This window comes from Vicia villosa, unplaced genomic scaffold (assembly GCF_029867415.1).
Source record: "Vicia villosa cultivar HV-30 ecotype Madison, WI unplaced genomic scaffold, Vvil1.0 ctg.001262F_1_1, whole genome shotgun sequence".
Lineage (NCBI taxonomy): Eukaryota > Viridiplantae > Streptophyta > Magnoliopsida > Fabales > Fabaceae > Vicia > Vicia villosa.
The window spans coordinates 558,521-576,924 of record NW_026705552.1 but is presented as its reverse complement, the minus strand read 5'-3'; the positions used below and the strand labels follow the sequence as shown (position 1 = coordinate 576,924).

Below are 18,404 nucleotides of genomic sequence, written 5' to 3'. Positions count from 1 at the left end.
CATAAGTGACCAACAAAACTCGATGTTTAAACTCTTTATAATAGCCTCTAGCATATCTCCTCATTTTTAGACTCTTTATAACTCGAGAGATGCATTCTTTCATCGAAATTCTAGTCTTGATATTACAGAGATAACAATTCCTTTCACAAGCTACGCATATCTTCGAGTTCCAACTCGGACTTGCGATTCACAACGCTTCACGCATCGACTACATCCGACAATCACTTATACGTGTCCAACATAAAATCCACTGCAACTTCATTACTCTATCACTTTCCAAACATCGGCATCTCTCGCAAAGGTTACTCACACTAACAACTTCACAATCCTAAACTGTGTTGAACATCGCAGCTCACTAAATGCTGCTTTCCAAAATCATTCTTAACTTCACGTCACCTTCGAATCCGAGTAATATCCAAAACTCTCAACAACACTTGTATCGTCACTTATCGACAACATACCAGACTTTCTCTTACAACAGAAACCTCTCCGAGAAGCAAGGCTTCTCCCCCACTTATCATCAAACTACTCCCTGCAACAAAACTAGTAAGTGCCAACAGTGTTTTGGACTTGGTGTTTAGGTATGCTTGCATCGACTTAACGGTTTACGTTTTGGCTCTGTGATGACAGGTTTAGGACTGTTGCTGAACTAACTGGATGGACTTTGAATGGTGTAAACTGAATGTGGTTTGGAATTGGTTGTAACTGAATTTATGTATAGCTTTTGGTGGTGTTAATTGATTCAGTTTTCCTGATTTTCTGTTAACAGGTTCAGTTTAGGCTTAGTGATAGTAGGTTATGTTAGAATGCGAACTTGTTAATTGCGTAACCACTGATAGGAATAAGTTTGAGTCTCTGATTTTTCTCTCTTTTTTGTACCGAATTGATGCAGGGCGTTATGTGAACTTTTTTTTTCTATTTGTGTGGACGGTTTTGAATTGTATGGAGCTGTTATGTATGGAGATTGGAATCAGTTCTGGCAGGTTACTTTGTAGCAGGTCAGTGAAGGTTCTTTTTGTGTGAGTGGATATTTTTTGGTTTAGCATGGATGAGGAATTAAGCACCTGGTATTGATGTTGTTTTTGTTTTGATGCAGGGGCTGTTTTTTTGGCTGGAAGTGATTATGTAGGTCTGAATGCAGGGCTTTATTTTGGTATTGGTTGCTGTAAGGTGCTGACACGAGGTATTAAAGAATGAACAAAGCATGAAGGCATTTGGTGAAGAAGAAAGAAACATGGCTTAAGGATGTAGGTTTAGGAGATATTTGCTGCCCCTTTTTATATTTGAGGATGAATTAGATGTAGGTTTGTAATAGGATCTGAATTTTGTTTTGATGGACACTTGTATTTTGTAAGAGAGACCTGTAACTTGAACCTTGGATAAGTGGGAATGATGTTTATGTTGGAAGTATGAATATATCATCAGGTCTTGTAATGAATCTGGTGGATTTGAATGAAATATTATTCAACGCATCTCAAACATCTTTCTCTCTTGCATTTCTTGTATTCAAATTCTTCTTTGATCTTTAGGACTTTGAGTCAATATCAACAAATATGACATGATGAAAACCATAAGGTTTGAAATGAACTTGATTCAAAGAAACACGTCTCAAATATTCACATCTAATCATAATTCACTTGACCACACCCACCGGTATTCTCAATACTTCAATCCAACAATTTTGAATAAAGTCCCAAAGCGAATGACTTGTATCAAGTGGTGATTAGAATCCACTTAATTAATGAACCTAACCAAAGGTTGAGCAGAAATCCCTGATGATCATAATACCATACTCCAAGATCCCTTTGATAATCTCAAACTTATAGAGTAAGCTTTTTAAGAAACCTTAGTTGAACCAATTTGTACAGTGTAGGGGTCTTAATCATTGTGAAACCTTGGCCTTTTCCTTGGCCATTGATCTGTGGTCCCAAGTGCTTTATTGAATGAATGAATGAATGATATGTAAATGCCTTAATGGAGGTATGCAGGTGAAATGGAAAATATGAGCCAGTTAAAATAAGGGGTAGGACAAATTTGGGGTATGACACTGATATGCTCCGATCAGCGGCTGAATCGTACAATTCTGGAAAAGCTTGATTAAGCGGCTGTGCTCCGGCCCAAAGGCTTGACCAAAACGGAACGTCAGTTCCGTTGCCAACTGTAACTGTTACTGCCCCTGCAAAATTATTGTTCAGCAAAGAAATATTAGAGTCAATTTAGAGCATGTCCCTCCACCAAATGGAGTCATTTTTCTCCACCACCGACATATCACCTATGAGGACTTTTCTCTTAATATTCCCGTAACGAGAAATGAGGATATCCCGTCACACCGCCTCTTCATCCACTAGAATCCTCCACTTCCACTTACTCATCAAAGCGACGTTCATGACCTCCACGTTCCTAACACCTAATCCTCCTTCTTCACGCGAATGAGTGAATATTAATGAGTCTACATTTATTAGGTGAATAAAATACATTAAACATTATACTAAAACTCATTATTAACAACTCTTTCACGAAACTCATTTTTCAATCAACTTGCGGCGAACTTCATCGCATGCATTTGGCGTTGCTTCAGGCAATGGTGATTTCGGGTTTCAGCGAAGTTTGATGGGAAATCGCACTTCTCATCACACATTCATTCTCTTTTCTCTTATCGCACGACCTTTCGCTCATTTCCGAAGGACATCGCACAACTCGATGAATGTGGGTAGTAGTGACGACAAGCACGATTAAGAAATCAGACAAAACTTTCAGTGCAGAGTATGGATTCGACCAGAGCTTTTCACGATTCATATTTAGCATTTGAGCCAAATTTTTGATAGAGGTTTTTTTTATTTAAAATTTACTTTTAGTTTAGTACAGAATTTGATTTACGTTTTCTATTCAAAATTGGTTGCATTTTGGAATTCTTGCATTTTGACGGTTTCACTAAATTACGGGCTCTACTACAGTTTGACTGTGATTCGATTTTGGTGCAGATTTTGGTTTGAACTAAAATTAGAAGTATACATCATCATAAAGCTAAACCGGAAGAAAAATGAAGATTTTGTCCCCGCCCGCAAGGTGTTCGATGAAATGTCCTGATACTACTAACAACACTATTTTTTTATGGCAGACCTTGTATTGAGAGACAATTTTCGTCTATGATTTTAGTCAAATTTGAACCCTGAACTAGCTAGTTAGTTTTTTTAGTGGCATGAACTTCCTTGTTAGCACTGCTTCTTCAGTGCTACTGCCGTTGATTTTAAATAAGGATATTTGGATAGTGAGGATGATTAAATATGCTTGAATAAACTGAAAATAAGCCCTGGGGCTTGTATCTGTTTTATATGCTGTAATTAATAGTGATATTTAAATATGCTTTGTACCTTATAAGTAGGCACATTTACAAGATAATGGATGGGCGCGTGGATACTATCTAATGAAGAACATGCTTGATATTGTTGATACTTCCATTGTTGAAAGATTCGATGAGGTACTATAATTTAAAATATTTTCATATTGCATGTACTTATTGAAAAACATATAAATTATTGTCCTACTATATAGTTGTTTAATTTATTATATGCTGAACGATATGTACATGAAATATGATAAGTAAAATAGGATGTAATGTAGCATATGAAATATGGTGAAAATGAAATTAAATTCAATATAATTTGTTCATTCATAAATGGTGTATTTACACCCGATTTTTATTAAAATAGGTGTAATTAACAACGTATTTACACCCGATTTTTATTAAAATAGGGTGTAATTAAGATCGTATTTACACCCTATTTTTATTAAAAATGGGTATAACGTAGAACGTATTTACACCTGATTTTTATTAAAATTGGGTGTAATTAAGAACGTATTTACACCCATTTATTAAAATAGGGTGTAATTAAGAACGTATTTACACCCAATTTTTTTAAAATATGGTGTAAACTAGAACGTATTTACACCCGTTTTAAACGGGTGTAAATTCGTTAGACATTTCTCACCCGGTGGATATACACCCATTTTTTATTAAAAACAATGGGTGTAAATTTAATAAAAAATGAGTGTAAATTAACATTTTTGTACTAGTGATTGTAAAAGCAGTCAATGTCTTGTGGGAATTAAAAGTTTCGTCTAACATTTCTCATTTTGGGTGGAGGTTTATACTAAATCGATTAATCTCGATAAAAGACCAGTTGATTTATCGTGGAGTAGTGGTGGACACTAGCAGCGTTTTTTTTATTTGAATATTGAGTATATTGCTCAACTTTTTGGGCGTTGTGTGTTCTTGATTGGTATTTGGAACAAAGTGTATGATTGGATCGGTAATGGACTTGAATGTCGGTGTTGGAATTAATGGTATTCTTTCTCCATTCCGAGAAAGTCAAGGTTAAGTCAGAGAGGATTACCGTCGTTGTTATTTGGCTTGCAACTGTCTGGTCTTTATGGTTGATGCGCAATGGGGTCATTTTTAGAGGAGCCTTGTTTAGTTTTGAAGAGTGTTTGTCATCGTTAATGTTCCTGTCATGGACATGGATGAATTCTTCATGTAATTCTGTCAATAGTGGCAATTTCTAGGTTTGGGATACCCTACCTCTTCTTTTTTTTAGGTGGTAGGTGTTCGATCCGTTGTATTTTTGGGTGGAGTATCCCTTATACTCCCCTCTAATAATAACTTTACTTATCAAAAAAAAGTTGTCAACTTAAACATTTCCAAAATCAATAGGAGGAGACCTTAAATATGGCATTCAGAAAGATTGTAATGGATTGTTTGATCTGATTTACAAATATTAAAGATGACAAGAGTTTGATGTCAGAGTTGATAATAGGTCTATATTACTATAACATTTATCAGAAAGAAAGAAAGTGCATACAATACACATAGTCTCAACCGGGTGGACTATTTTTTTCAATGATATTGGTATTAGTGTCCCTACAAAATTTAACATTGTTCTACTAATTTTACATATAATTGATGATGGCGTATGTTTGACCTATTTCCCATAATCCTGTTGTATTTATGTCATTTAAATTGACGTGTGTGGTACTTAAATTGACCTGTTAGTGATCAAAATCCACTTCTATTTAACTAGTTTTGAAACTCTTGTTTTTCAAACTCGACTATTTTTATTCAATTACCTTTAATTTGACTTCTTATTATTTCTTACTAATAAATTAAATGTTTTAAATTGTAAATAAGATATTTTTAGTGGCAAACTTATATACATCACAACATGAGAAAATAAAAACTAAAAAAAATGTTGACGTCACTATGGAAGGCTTAGAGACCAAAACATGCCAGTTTATGATAACAAAAATCATGATACATTCTCTCTGCTTAAGGAAAACAAACTAGTTAAATGTTGTTAGGAAAATCTTCAAGTCAATATTCACTACAACAAATAACGTTTTCATGAAGAAGTTTCTACGTTATTCCAAGGCGCACCACACACACACACACACACACACACACATATATATATATATATATATATATATATATATATATATATATATATATATATATATAAAACAACTTGTTACCTCTGTTTTTATAAAACCCGAGGTGATATACCATTCATGACATGTTTCAAAGTCTCAGCTAATACACTTTATGTTTTTATTTGTTAACAACTATAAATTAAATGATTTAAGTCTTCGGTTTCTTTGATAAACCGAGGGATAAAATAATCAGATTTTTCTATAAAAAAACTCGTTGAACAGATTTTACTCTAATATTATCTTATTTGTAGCCGCCCCACTGTCGAATGCATTATTTTTTTACGATGGATAGCAAAACTCAAAATAATATTCTTCTATTTTGAACAAAATATTTTTCCAGCTTTTGCAATACATCTCAAACAATGGTGTTGTTGTTGTAGTTATTGTTTAAGGTTTTGCAAAGTATAATTTATTCCTAAAATTCTTTACTTAAAAGTTGTTAGGAAACTCCTAAAGCCTGTATTAGTTCTCACACATGATAAGTATTAACTACTAAAAAAAAGTTATTTATGGGTGAATATGGAATATAAATTCCTCACTAATTGGGAGAGATTTTGTGAAGAAAAACTGTATACTCGATAAAATTAACAAAGCTATTTGAGACAAAATTATTCAGTCACCAAAAATCTATAATAAAGTCGCTCAGTGATTTGAGATGAATTTTATTCTTTCTAATCTTTCTATCAAAAAGTTATTTCTAAAACATGCTAGATATATTAGTATTCTATGAGAGAATTATTCAAACTCTTACTTTTTTTTAATGTAACAAAAATGAAACTAAATTATTTTTCTTACATTGTAGATTAAAATTTTTATTAAAATTATACTTAATATTTTTCACAAAATTGGTATTGAAAATCCTTAAACCTCCATCGATTCACGAATATGAAGGTTCCACAAGTAACTCAAAGAAAGAACAAGAGTGCCAACGATTTTTCTAAGAAAGTACTTTCAAGAAGTGAAAATTATGTCACAAATTTTCTTGACAAATAAACTTATTTTGGATCTTTCATGTAATCGCCACCACTAAATGTCAAACCAAATACTTACTAGCCCTTCCCTTAAAATTACCGCCAAGGTAGCTAAAACTCTCAAATAGGAAATTAAAATCAATGACTTTCACCAATTCATACTCAAGCCACCTAAAATTTTTATACCAAGGACCAACCGCTAATAAGCATTTAAAAAAATGGAATATTAAGCTCTTGGAATAGAAATGGTCTTTTTTGCGGGAATATTGCTCACTACAATTACTCTTTTTACGAATTTAGCAAGGAACAGTTGTTTTTTCTCTCGTAATTGTAATCTTCTTTTTTGTCGAGATTTCACGTTTTCCATTGTAATCGGATTGGAGAACCCTTAGTTTTCCCATATATATATATATATATATATATATATATATATATATATATATATATATATATATATATATATATATATATATATATATATATATATATATATATATATATATATATTTTGCTTATGAAAAAAAGCATTTAAAAAAATGGTGGCTATGTTGAAAGTATATTGGAGTACTTTTAGTTTATCGTTTCCACAGGGATTGGTGCGGTATCACCGCCGTTCTATAGTTTATGTTGTTTTGAGTTAAAGTTACTTTGGATTTAGTTTTTCGGAATGTTTGTCGAATATTTTCATTCATTCTTGGAATTACTGTTTAGCTTTCTAAGTTAAGAGAGTTATGTAATTTTCATACTTGGAATATCTTACCGCTCATTTGCTTCGAGTAGTAAGGGCTTTCCGTTTTATTTGTTTGGGTGTATCCATTATATCCCTTGGTTAATATCATTGCTTATTTAAAAAAAGAATTAGTTTAGTTAAATTGTGTGAATTATACGATTGGGGAATAATTGCTGGAGTATTGTAAAATTTCTTTATAATAAATATGATATTTCATACTACTATAAGTCTATATTCAGAAAAATATCAGTTGAATCATTTAACAAGAAAATTTTTATTTTGTGATGTTATATTTTACTATTTGGGATCTTTCTCTCACCACCTTTGCCTTTTTGATGCTACGAAAAGTTTATGCTGTCACTTTTTTTAGTTTAAGCTCAATCTTGTTTTTAATGTGTGATTATTTTTTGTTTATTTTCTTGCATCGGCCGCTACAAAAATGAAAAAAATAACGTTTATTATATCTTGGTTTATCTATTAGCATACTAATGATTTTATCTTTAGAAACGGAATTTTGGTTGTTTTTTATTTACTTAATTAACATTAGTTTGATAATTTAGATGTATTTTTGAATAAAAAAATCAACGGGATATATTTATGGCCTTGTGTCCAACCATTTTAAAAGTCAAAGTCAAAGATTAAATTGAGCTTTAATAAAATTTTAAAGAATTACATTTATCATGATAAAAATTTAATGATTTAAATCCGACTTAAAGAGCTTCTTATTAGGCGTAATAATTATCATTTTAAATTTTTTTCAATTTTTCATATTAGTCTCATATTGAATTGCAATTTTTCAATTTTTCATATTAGTCTCATATTGAATTGCAATTTTTCAATTTTTCATATTAGTCTCATATTGAATTGCAATTTTTCAATTTTTTAACTTTTTCTTCTAGGCATAATATGGATCGAAAAAAACGTAGTAGAAAATTTTTCGAGAGGCTTACTATATATACCAGATAACTTTTAATATTTCTTTGAAGAATTTTAAAATGGAATGAAAAAAAAAATGAAAATTCTCAAATATAACTATTCATCATGTAATTTTTTGGTTAAATTGTGTGAATTGTACCAGTTACCTATCATAACGGTTATCTTAAACAATCGTTGTCATAAATGTAGGGTCATGGGTTCGATACCCAGCAGCAACCAAAATCTAAACGCTTTTAAAAATTACATAAACATGAGATTGCTTATTTTCCTTGCCTCTCATTAATCATATACAACAATTCAAATAGATTTTTAAGATAATAATCTGAAAAATTAAATTAGTCTTGAAAAACAACTTAAACGATCCAATGTTTTTTTATTTTCATGCATATTGTAATTCAAGATTTCCTTATTAACCCATAGAATTTGATTCAATCTCAAATTCTTCAAAGTAATGTTGATGAATGAATGTCTACCGAGTCTTTCACACAAAATTTGATTTTCTTTACTTTTCTAGTTTATTTTTTAAACCACAAGATTTGTGTGATAGACTCAAACTAACATCCAATTATCAATATTGTTTTGAAGAATATATGACATTGAATCAAATTCTATTGGCTAAAGAGAAAATTATTATTTACAAGATAATTGCAATTAAAAAAAAACATTGGATTGTTAAAAAAAGTTTCAAGAATAATTTAATTTTTTTTTATTATTAACTTAAAAATCTATTTAAATGAATGCACATTCAATGAGTGGTTAGTGAAACAAGCAATCACTTATGATATAACAAATTCACTAATAAAAACATCAAATAATTCAGATAGATTGAGAGAACTTGATAACTAACCTTTCATGTAAGCTATGAAGAGTTGAAAACATGTGTTTTCTATGGAAATATTATATGAAAGACTAATATAATATTTTCACATCGAACACGAGTTCACAACTGTCTTAGATCCATGTTCAGTGATAAACATTTCTAGTTGCACCCCAGATAACATACAACATCAACAACATACAAATAAACACCTATAATTCAAAATAAAAATTGTGAGTGAATAACCGTATAAATTATAACTTACAGTTAATTATGAATGAAGAATAAAAACTACTTGTTATTTTTTCCATATTCCTTCTTGATGTTCCTTATATGAAGTAGACACAAAAATCTACACATAGAAGATAAAAAAAGAGATAAGAGAGAATCTAGTAAAAACATAAACAAATGTTTGTAGAAACAGAAACAAAAAGAATCTACTCATGGTCTTCCAGATAGTCAAAGTCAGATTCTTGATGTATAGTCTTAAAGATAGATTTCTTCTTATAAAAATAGATAAACGTAAACATTCAGATCACATTACATCTAAAATGGATAAACGTAAACGGTATAAGGCAGAAAAGAGGATTTTTAAGAAGGAGATTACCAAGTTGATGAAGAAACAAGAAAAGGAAAAGAATCAAAAGTATGAGGAAGCTTCAAAAGTTCTGAAGTTTGAAGGAGTAGGCACATCAGCTAATGCATCCAAAGTGGAAGAAGGGAGAGATAAAGAATAAAATTATCTAATGTAGGCACATATGCTGAGGATCCAAAATGTAATTAATTCCTTCTTTGTGAATAAAAGAATTTCCTTCTCTTAGTGTCTGTTGCCATTTACTTCCTTTAACAACACCAAAACATAAAGCATATCAAAAACCCAATAATGAATTTGTAACTACACAAAGTTATTGTCACAAAAAATAAGGTGAAGATTTTAGAAATTTAATTCGTGAAAGAAATTCGTTTCCAATAATGAATGAGGATGGTGAATATTTAGTTATCATCGTTGCCTCGTTCACTAAGGCACCCTTGTGTGTTATGAACGAAATAAGATGTTTGTTATGTTTATTTTAAGTGAAAAAATTTTCACAACGGTTGCAAGACACAACTATAATGAAATATGGAACTAATAACCACAGTTGAATGAAACAATCGTGGTTGTTATACATTTAATTTTGAAATAAAAAAAATTTAAGGCTCGTGCGCTTATTTTTATTTTGTAAAATTTAAAAAGGTTGATGCTGGGATTCTATGTTTGTCACCCAATTTCTATTATCATAGTTAGATTTAAAAAACGTGATGAAATGTTTTTTCATAAAATTAAAAAAAATAATGCGCGTAAAAAATAAAATATTACTATGGTATATAAATGGTTGTGGTAATACATCTTTACCGTAAGTATGTTTTCTAGTAATATCAACTGCCAACATGACTCCGGTTCTCTAGAACATCGTAGGCCACAACAAATAACAACATTAAATAAACGAAAAATCATTATACAAATGATTTTTATCATTTAATTTAAGAAGATAAAATGAAAAAGTTTTTATTTCAACATCTATATGAGAAAGATAAGTCATTATTGAAAGTGGTATGTATATGTAACTATTTGTTATATGAAAATTAATAATAAATAAGGGGTAAACACTATTTATTTTATAATTTTAAGCTGCTATTAGTTCGCATAGTTCAAGCATTTTATTTATTTAAAAAGAAATATATTAAGACAAAACAAAAATATATTTGAAATATAGCAAGAAAATATAATAGAAAAGCATGGTCTTTATTTTATAAGAAATTACACGTAGCTGCTAGTAAGCAGGGTCATTATTTAGAAATATTAGTTAATTATTACAAGCTGCTGGTAAGTAGGCATAGCCTGTAATAATATTATTCATTCATATGTCTGAGACACTGCTTATAGTTGTTTCCAAGTCTGATGCGAATGACCATGAATGAATGTTGTGTGCTACACCAGTTTTTGAAGTAGCAGAAAAACCAATCCTAACAATGTTGGGAAGCACAGTTTTCAAATCAACCGCTTGTGCAATGCTAGTGTATTCCCCATTCTCGTAAGTGACAAGAGCACTCAACTCGTTAGAAGGAGAGTCATATGTTATAGTTACTTTTGTCAATGAATCACTCACCCAATTCCACTTCTCAGTTTTGAGCGAAATTAAAGAGTTGACATCGATTCCAATATGTCTCATATAGGGATCAAAATAATTGGGATAAAGGTCAAACTCTAAACCAACAAATCGATTTATTGCATTTTTACCATCAACTACTCCTAGATATCTACTGTCTGAGTTATTGGGAATCACGGTGTCCAGGGGTGCAATGAAAAAGATCAGTCCATCAGTTGGACAATGTTGTTCCTCCGGGGATTCTACAACGAACGAAAAGGAAGTGTTAAAGCTGGCAACTTGGCCAGTAGTATCGTTCCAAAGGGTCACAGGTGTTTTATATAAGGCACGCCCTGTGGTTGTAGCTGGAGGTTTTCTGTTGGTGAGTGCCACAAAACCACCGTCTACAAAATGGGCGTCCCCTTGAAGGATTAATTCTGGATTACCATTGGTGAGTTTGTTGAAATTGAAGGAAAGTGGTTGAGCTGAGTTTATATTTGTGGCCAACAGGAAAAAGAAAACAAGAGAGAATAGTCTGTGAGTTGGAAGGTTTGTGAGATGAAAAGCCATGGTGAGTAGTGTGAAGTTATGAATGAAGATAATAGGAAGGTTTCTCACACATATATATAATGTCATGGTAGGTATTGTCAAGCCCGCCATCCATTATTATAATAAACATGAAAAATATTACTTGAATCATTTAACATGCTTTATATTTTTTGTGCCACGTTCATTTCTTATTTTGAGATGCGATTGGAACTCATAATATTATATTGTACATTTAATTTGGATTATTCTTTCACCTCTTCCGTCTTTTTGGTGCTACGATCAGCTCTTACTTTATGCTCTAGTATATATATTTTTGTTTATCCTATAATTTAATCTTGTTTCATGTTTGATTGTGTCTAATTTGCTTTATTTGTGTGAGTTTGAAGATGTGGGACTTAAATCATCAATCTATGACACAAGTGTTTGAACTTGTCACTATTGACTAGCTTAATCAAAATATTTAATGGTATATTTTTAATATTATATATTAATATATTAAAATTAATATTTAATTATTCAGTGTTTCACTTTTAATTTTTTTCGTATTTTATTAATTTTTTTTATATTGAATATTTGGGTATTATTTAGAACAATTTTAAACTCATATTCTATTTCAAAAGAGGTTTTATCTTTAAAAAACAACATATTGCATAAAAATATATCATACTTAAAGTAATAAATTTATATATTACTATACATCATCACTTATTAATGAGTGAATATTAATGAGTCTACATTTATTAGGTGAATAAAATACATTAAACATTATACTAAAACTCATTATTAACAACTCTTTCACGAAACTCATTTTTCAATCAACTTGCAGTGAACTTCATCGCATGCATTTGGCTTTGTTTCTGGCAATGGTGATTTTGGGTTTCAGCGAAGTTTGATGGGAAATCGCTAATTTCAGAAGGACATCGCACAACTCGATGAATGTGGGTAGTAGTGACGACAAGCACAATTAAGAAATCAGACAAAATTTTCAGTGCAGAGTATGGATTCGACCCGAGCTTTTCACGGTTCATATTTAGCATTTGAGCCAAATTTTTGATACAGGTTTTTTTGATTTCAAATTGACTTTTAGTTTAGTATAGAATTTGATTTACGTTTTCTATTCAAAATTGGTTGCATTTTGGAATTCTTGCATTTTTACGGTTTCACTCAATTACGGGTTCTACTACAGTTTGATTGTGATTCGATTTTGGTGCAGATTTTGGTTTGAACTAAAATTAGAAGTATACATCATCATAAAGCTAAACCGGAAGAAAAATGAAGATTTTGTCCTCGCCCGCAAGGTGTTCGATGAAATGTACTGATACACTGAATTAAGGTTAACAGCTGACATGAAATTTTGGTTTGACGTAACACTAGTAATGGCTGATTAGTTATCATTTTTTTTCTCGACGGTGTGGATTTTTCCCACTTGATTTGATTGTTTTATGGTCTTAGCTGATTAGGTAAAAAAAATTGACTGTATTTGTTTTTGTTGCAGCATTAGTGGGAGTAGTCTGCACTTCTTTTTTGATCCGCCCACAATTGTATGTTTGGTCTGTTTTCATTTTGTGTGTAGTTGTTAGTTTGTAACAGTGTTCCATACTTGTAATTTTGTAGCATTGTTGAATTGGTTTGAATTATGGATATGTTCACAACTAGTGAAGTAATGATAAGTTTTTGTTTATGGTTTCCTATATTCTTGCTCAAGTATATGTATGTAACTGCAATGGCATGTTCTATAGGTTTCCTAAAGGAACCGTTCAGTCTTTATGATTCTCCAAAAAGGAAGTATGTGGTAAAACTCACTCTGTTTTTCCAAAAATATTCTTCCATGTAAGTTATACAATTTTACAGTGACATGTTTATGTGGCTTCGATGAAGGTATTATATGATGATGGAGAAGAAGAAAAACTTGTCATGGAAATGAAATGTTGAGAGCTTATCAAAGAGGGCCCCACAAATGTATTAAGGTCAATTTTCCCATTAGTCGTCTTTCGTCTAAGTAGTTTATATGTTCTTCTGTTTCCATTTCCACTAAAAAGAGATTAAATGTCTTTGATGTCTGAGGTGTATGTTGAAAGTATATTGGAGTACTTTTAGTTTATCGTTTCTGTGAATACAAGATTACACTCAAAGATGTTTTTGATTCATGGCAAACTCAAATAAGCATTCAAACAACAAGACGGAAGCATAAAACTTAAAGAAAAGCAAGCATTGATCACTCATAGGTCAACCCATTATGTTTATATGTTTATAGGTTGCCTCAACACAAGCAAAACAAGAAGAATGCAGAAAAACAGCAGTTAGGTCGACCTATCATCAACCCAGGTCGACCTAAAATGGAGAAAAATTCATATATCCCTGCTAGGTCGACTCACACATCATTTAGGTCGACCTAAATTGATGAATTCTACATACCAGCCTGTTAGGTCGACCTACACATCAACTAGGTCGACCTAATCTGTGAAAATGTCCCCAGAATGCATCAGAAGAGGATTCTGGTCGACCTACTCCTTTAAAAGGTCGACCTAACTAGGAGCAAAATTCTGCAAGCTCTGTTAGGTCGACCTAAGCACTACAAGTGGTCGACCTAACTGATCAAGAAAGTTCAAAAATCAGTTTTTTTTTGGTTCTAACTGTTATGCAATCATATATATTGTGCAAGGATAATTATTCAAGAAACACCAACAACTGAAAGATACACAAACGCTTCTCATCTTCGTTCTTCATCATCTCCAACACAATTACACATAATCATTCTTGCGTTGCGGGTTAGTGATGAGTTCGATAACGTCCATGGAACGGAATTGAAGATTCCTAGTGGGTGAAGGTTTGTGGGGTGTGTTGGTGAATAAAATCTGCGGGTTTTGTCCTCCACGACGGGTGGTTCTTGGGGGTTTTTATTAAGAGGCGTTCATTGAGGATTCGGCTGAGTGTAACGATTGAGGAACGGGGAGTTCAAGGAATCAAGACACTGCAGAAGGGAATCAAAGTGAAGCTCTTGGATAACCTTGATCTGGCTCAAGATTAAGGGGGAAGAAGATTCAAAGGATCGACATAATTGGTTTATCGTTTATCGCTTTGTTATCTTCTTTGTATATACTACTTTCAACATTAATGAAAGATTACCCAATTTCAATTTGGAATTGGGGGCAGACGTAGTCGTAGCGAGGACGATCGACGAACTGCCTAAACAAATATCGTGTTCTTGTCGCTTTTACTTTCTCTTTTACTTTCTGTTCATAATTGGTTATAAGTGCAAAATTGATCAACGATTCAAGTGTTAAAATTGTGAATTAAAGTTCTGCACAAACATCACAATTCACCACAACTTGAATCACTATCAATTTGAACGTATCACCAAGTGTTTGTGTTTTTGCTTAATCCAATCTTACTGCATTGCAAATCAAAGTTGTCAATCTAGAAGTTAATTGGTTTTCAGTTGTTAAACGTATTGGTTAGCCATCATATTACTTCACCATCAATTCCACTTACTTTTTGGTTTTGAAACACATACGACCTTTGCAATAGCGGTCCGGAATAGACGCAAGTCGATTCAGAACCGCTTTCGCTCGAGTTAGTAGAAAAATCCGTAAAAACTTAGTGAGATCTATTCACCCCCCCCTCTAGATCTTTAGGCCAGCGTCTAACAAGTGGCATCAAGAGCTCTGGTTTATTCCGTGCTACGTGAAACACTTATTGGAAAGATGGCTTCCGGACCTAAAGGGGCTCATAATAGAGCTCCAGTTTTCAACGGAGAAAACTATGGCTATTGGAAGGATTGTATGTGTGTCCATATCAATGCAATTGATAGGAACATCTGGACAGCTATTGTCAATGGTCCATTTCAGATCACCATGACAAATGCAGCTGGTGCAGTTGTTCCAAAACCAGAAGATACTTGGAATGCTGAAGATGAAAAGAAATATGCATACGATTGGAAAGCGAGAAACATTCTAATCTCAGCTCTAGGAGTTGATGAATACTATCGCGTTTCCCATTGTAGATCAGCTAAAGCTATGTGGGACACATTGCAAGTTGCCCACGAGGGAACGGATGATGTCAAACTAGCTAGGATCAATACGTTAACTCAAGAGTTCGAACTTTTCCACATGGAAGATGGTGAAACCATCGAAAGCATGCAGAAAAGATTCGTTCACCTGAAAAATCGATTAAATTCTCTTGATAGACCTGTTTCCAATGCAGTTGCTACTAACAAAATCTTAAGGTGTTTGAACAGGGAATGGCAGCCCAAAGTTACAGCAATTAAGGAAGCAAATGATCTCAATACTTTAGACATTACCACTCTCTTTGGTAAACTAGAGGAACATGAACAGCATCTTAAATGCCTTGACATGCATGAGAAGAGGACAAAGAAAGAAAAGAACATGGAGAAAGAGGTAGAGAAGAAGTCAATAGCTCTAAAAGCTTCGAGCTCCAAGACCTCAAAACGAGAGCCAAAGGATAGTGACACAAGTGATGACGAAGACTCCGATGATGAGGAAATGGGACTGTTTGTGCGAAGATACAACAAATATCTAAAGAAAAATGGAGCAAAACATTCCGACAAAGGATTGATCAACTAAAGAAGGCAATCAAACATGTTCAAACAAGATGACGACAACAAAGGAAAGATTAAAGGTCTTTGCTTCAATTGTGGGAAAGCCGGTCACTACAAACCGGATTGTCCATACCTTAAGAAAGAAAAGGAGAAGAACCAAAGCAAAGGTCATAACAAATCTAAAAGAGCTTACATAGCATGGGAAAGTGATTCATCTAGTGAAAGCTCGTCAAGCGATGAAGAAGAATCAACAAACCTATGTTTCATGGCTCATCAAAACAAGAAAAAGAAAGCTGTAAGTCATCTTAAACCTGAACTCGTAGATAAGGTTTCTCATTCTCAACTAAAACTTGCTTTTGAAGAATTACATAGAGATGCAATTAAAGCTTTCAAACTTTTGGCCTCAAATAAGAAAATATTTTCATATCTTGAATCAAAAGTTGAGAAAACTGAAAGGGATATGGAAGCTTTAAAACAATCTATGCTAGACATTCAAAAGGACAAAGTTGAAATAGATCCTACATCATGGTTTGGTTGTGAGACATGTCACATTTGGCAAAAAGAAGTGAGAGATCTAAAAGCCAAGTTAGACAAGGCTCTACAACCAAAAGTGACTTATGCGGTTGATCCAAACAAGTTCAAAAGATCGTATACTCCTTTATATAGTAAATACACTTTTGTACCAAAAGTATCAACTAGCAAAACTCCATATTCTCATCATATTACCTGTCATTATTGTTGCAAAAAGGGACATACCATTGAAAAATGCAAATTTAGGAGAATTTTAGTTCCTAAAGGAGTATTTCAATGGTTGCCTAAGTGCAACAAATTGTGTACTCACTACCAAGGACCCAATGAAAATTGGGGACCTCCCTCTTTAAATTAATCTTGCAGGAAAAGTGTCTTGACATTGCCGAAAGGTTGTGGTTCCTTGATAGCGGATGTTCAAGACACATGACTGGAGACCTATCTCTTTTCGTTGAGTTTCAAGCAAAGAAAAAGGGGTATGTCACCTATGGAGATAACAATCGGGGAGCCATACTTGGTAAAGGAAGTGTAGGTAACCCTTCTACCACTACTATAACTGATGTGCTGCTAGTAGAAGGTCTTAAACATAATCTTTTAAGTATAAGTCAATTGTGCGACAAAGATTTTAAAGTAATGTTTACAAATTCTGGATGCACAATAGAACATACTAAGAAAAGAGACATTATGTTTAAGGGCTTAAGAGTAAACAACATCTACATGCTAAACTTGGATGAGGTATCTAAGTCTAGTACCAAATGTCTAGTTGCTCTAGGCGATGACTCATGGCTTTGGCATAGACGTCTCGCCCACATAAATTTTGACTTACTAAATAAAGTTGTCTCAAAAGATTTAGTAATCGGCTTACCCAAAATGAAGTTTTCAAAAGATCATCTATGTGATGCTTGTCAAAAGGGAAAGCAAACAAAAACCTCTTTTAAATCAAAGAACGTGGTTTCAACATCACGCCCTCTTGAACTACTTCACATGGATCTCTTTGGCCCTTCAAGGACTAAAAGCATAGGTGGAAACACCTATGGTTTTGTCATTGTCGATGATTACTCGAGATTTTGTTGGACAATCTTTTTACCTAGTAAGGATCAAACTTTTCCAGCCTTTACACAATTTGCAAGATTATGTCAAAACAAAATGAACAACAAAATAGTTGCAATTCGAAGTGATCACGGTGGAGAATTTGAAAACATTCTTTTTGAAAAATACTGTGATAAACATGGAATTGAGCATAACTTTTCAGCTCCTAGAACACCTCAACAAAACGGAGTAGTTGAACGTAAAAATCGAGTTCTAGAGGAGCTGGCAAGAACAATGCTGAATGAGGGTAATCTACCAAAGTATTTCTGGGCTGACGCGATTAGTACAACATGTTATGTTTTGAATAGGATAACAATACGTCCTATACTGAACAAAACTCCCTATGAATTACTAAAGGGTAGAAAACCAAATGTATCTCATCTCCATGTATTCGGTTGCAAGTGTTTTGTTTTGAACAATGGTAAGGATAATCTTGGCAAATTCGATGCTAAAGCTGATGAGGGCATATTCCTTGGTTACTCACAATCTAGCAAAGCATATCGAATATATAATAAGAGATTACTTATAGTAGAAGAGTCAGTACACGTTTCTTTTGATGAATCTTATGCAAAATATGTCGAGAAAGGTCTTTCATTTAATGGTGCAGGCCCAT

The 18,404-nt window shown here is 32.8% G+C and overlaps 1 protein-coding gene across 1 annotated transcript; it reads right to left on the bottom strand.

Moving 5' to 3' along the window:
* Positions 1–10,701: 10,701 nt before the first annotated feature.
* On the bottom strand, positions 10,702–11,653 carry LOC131634240 (non-seed lectin-like). Its single transcript, XM_058904889.1, has one exon. The coding sequence runs from the start codon at positions 11,635–11,637 to the stop codon at positions 10,840–10,842; it is 798 nt and encodes a 265-aa protein (XP_058760872.1). The 5' UTR covers positions 11,638–11,653; the 3' UTR covers positions 10,702–10,839.
* Between the last annotated feature and the right edge of the window lie 6,751 nt (positions 11,654–18,404).

Bases quoted from the DNA above. Each gene is read 5' to 3' on its own strand.
- LOC131634240 (XM_058904889.1), bottom strand. From the start codon at position 11,637: ATGGCTTTTCATCTCACAAACCTTCCAACTCACAGACTATTCTCTCTT.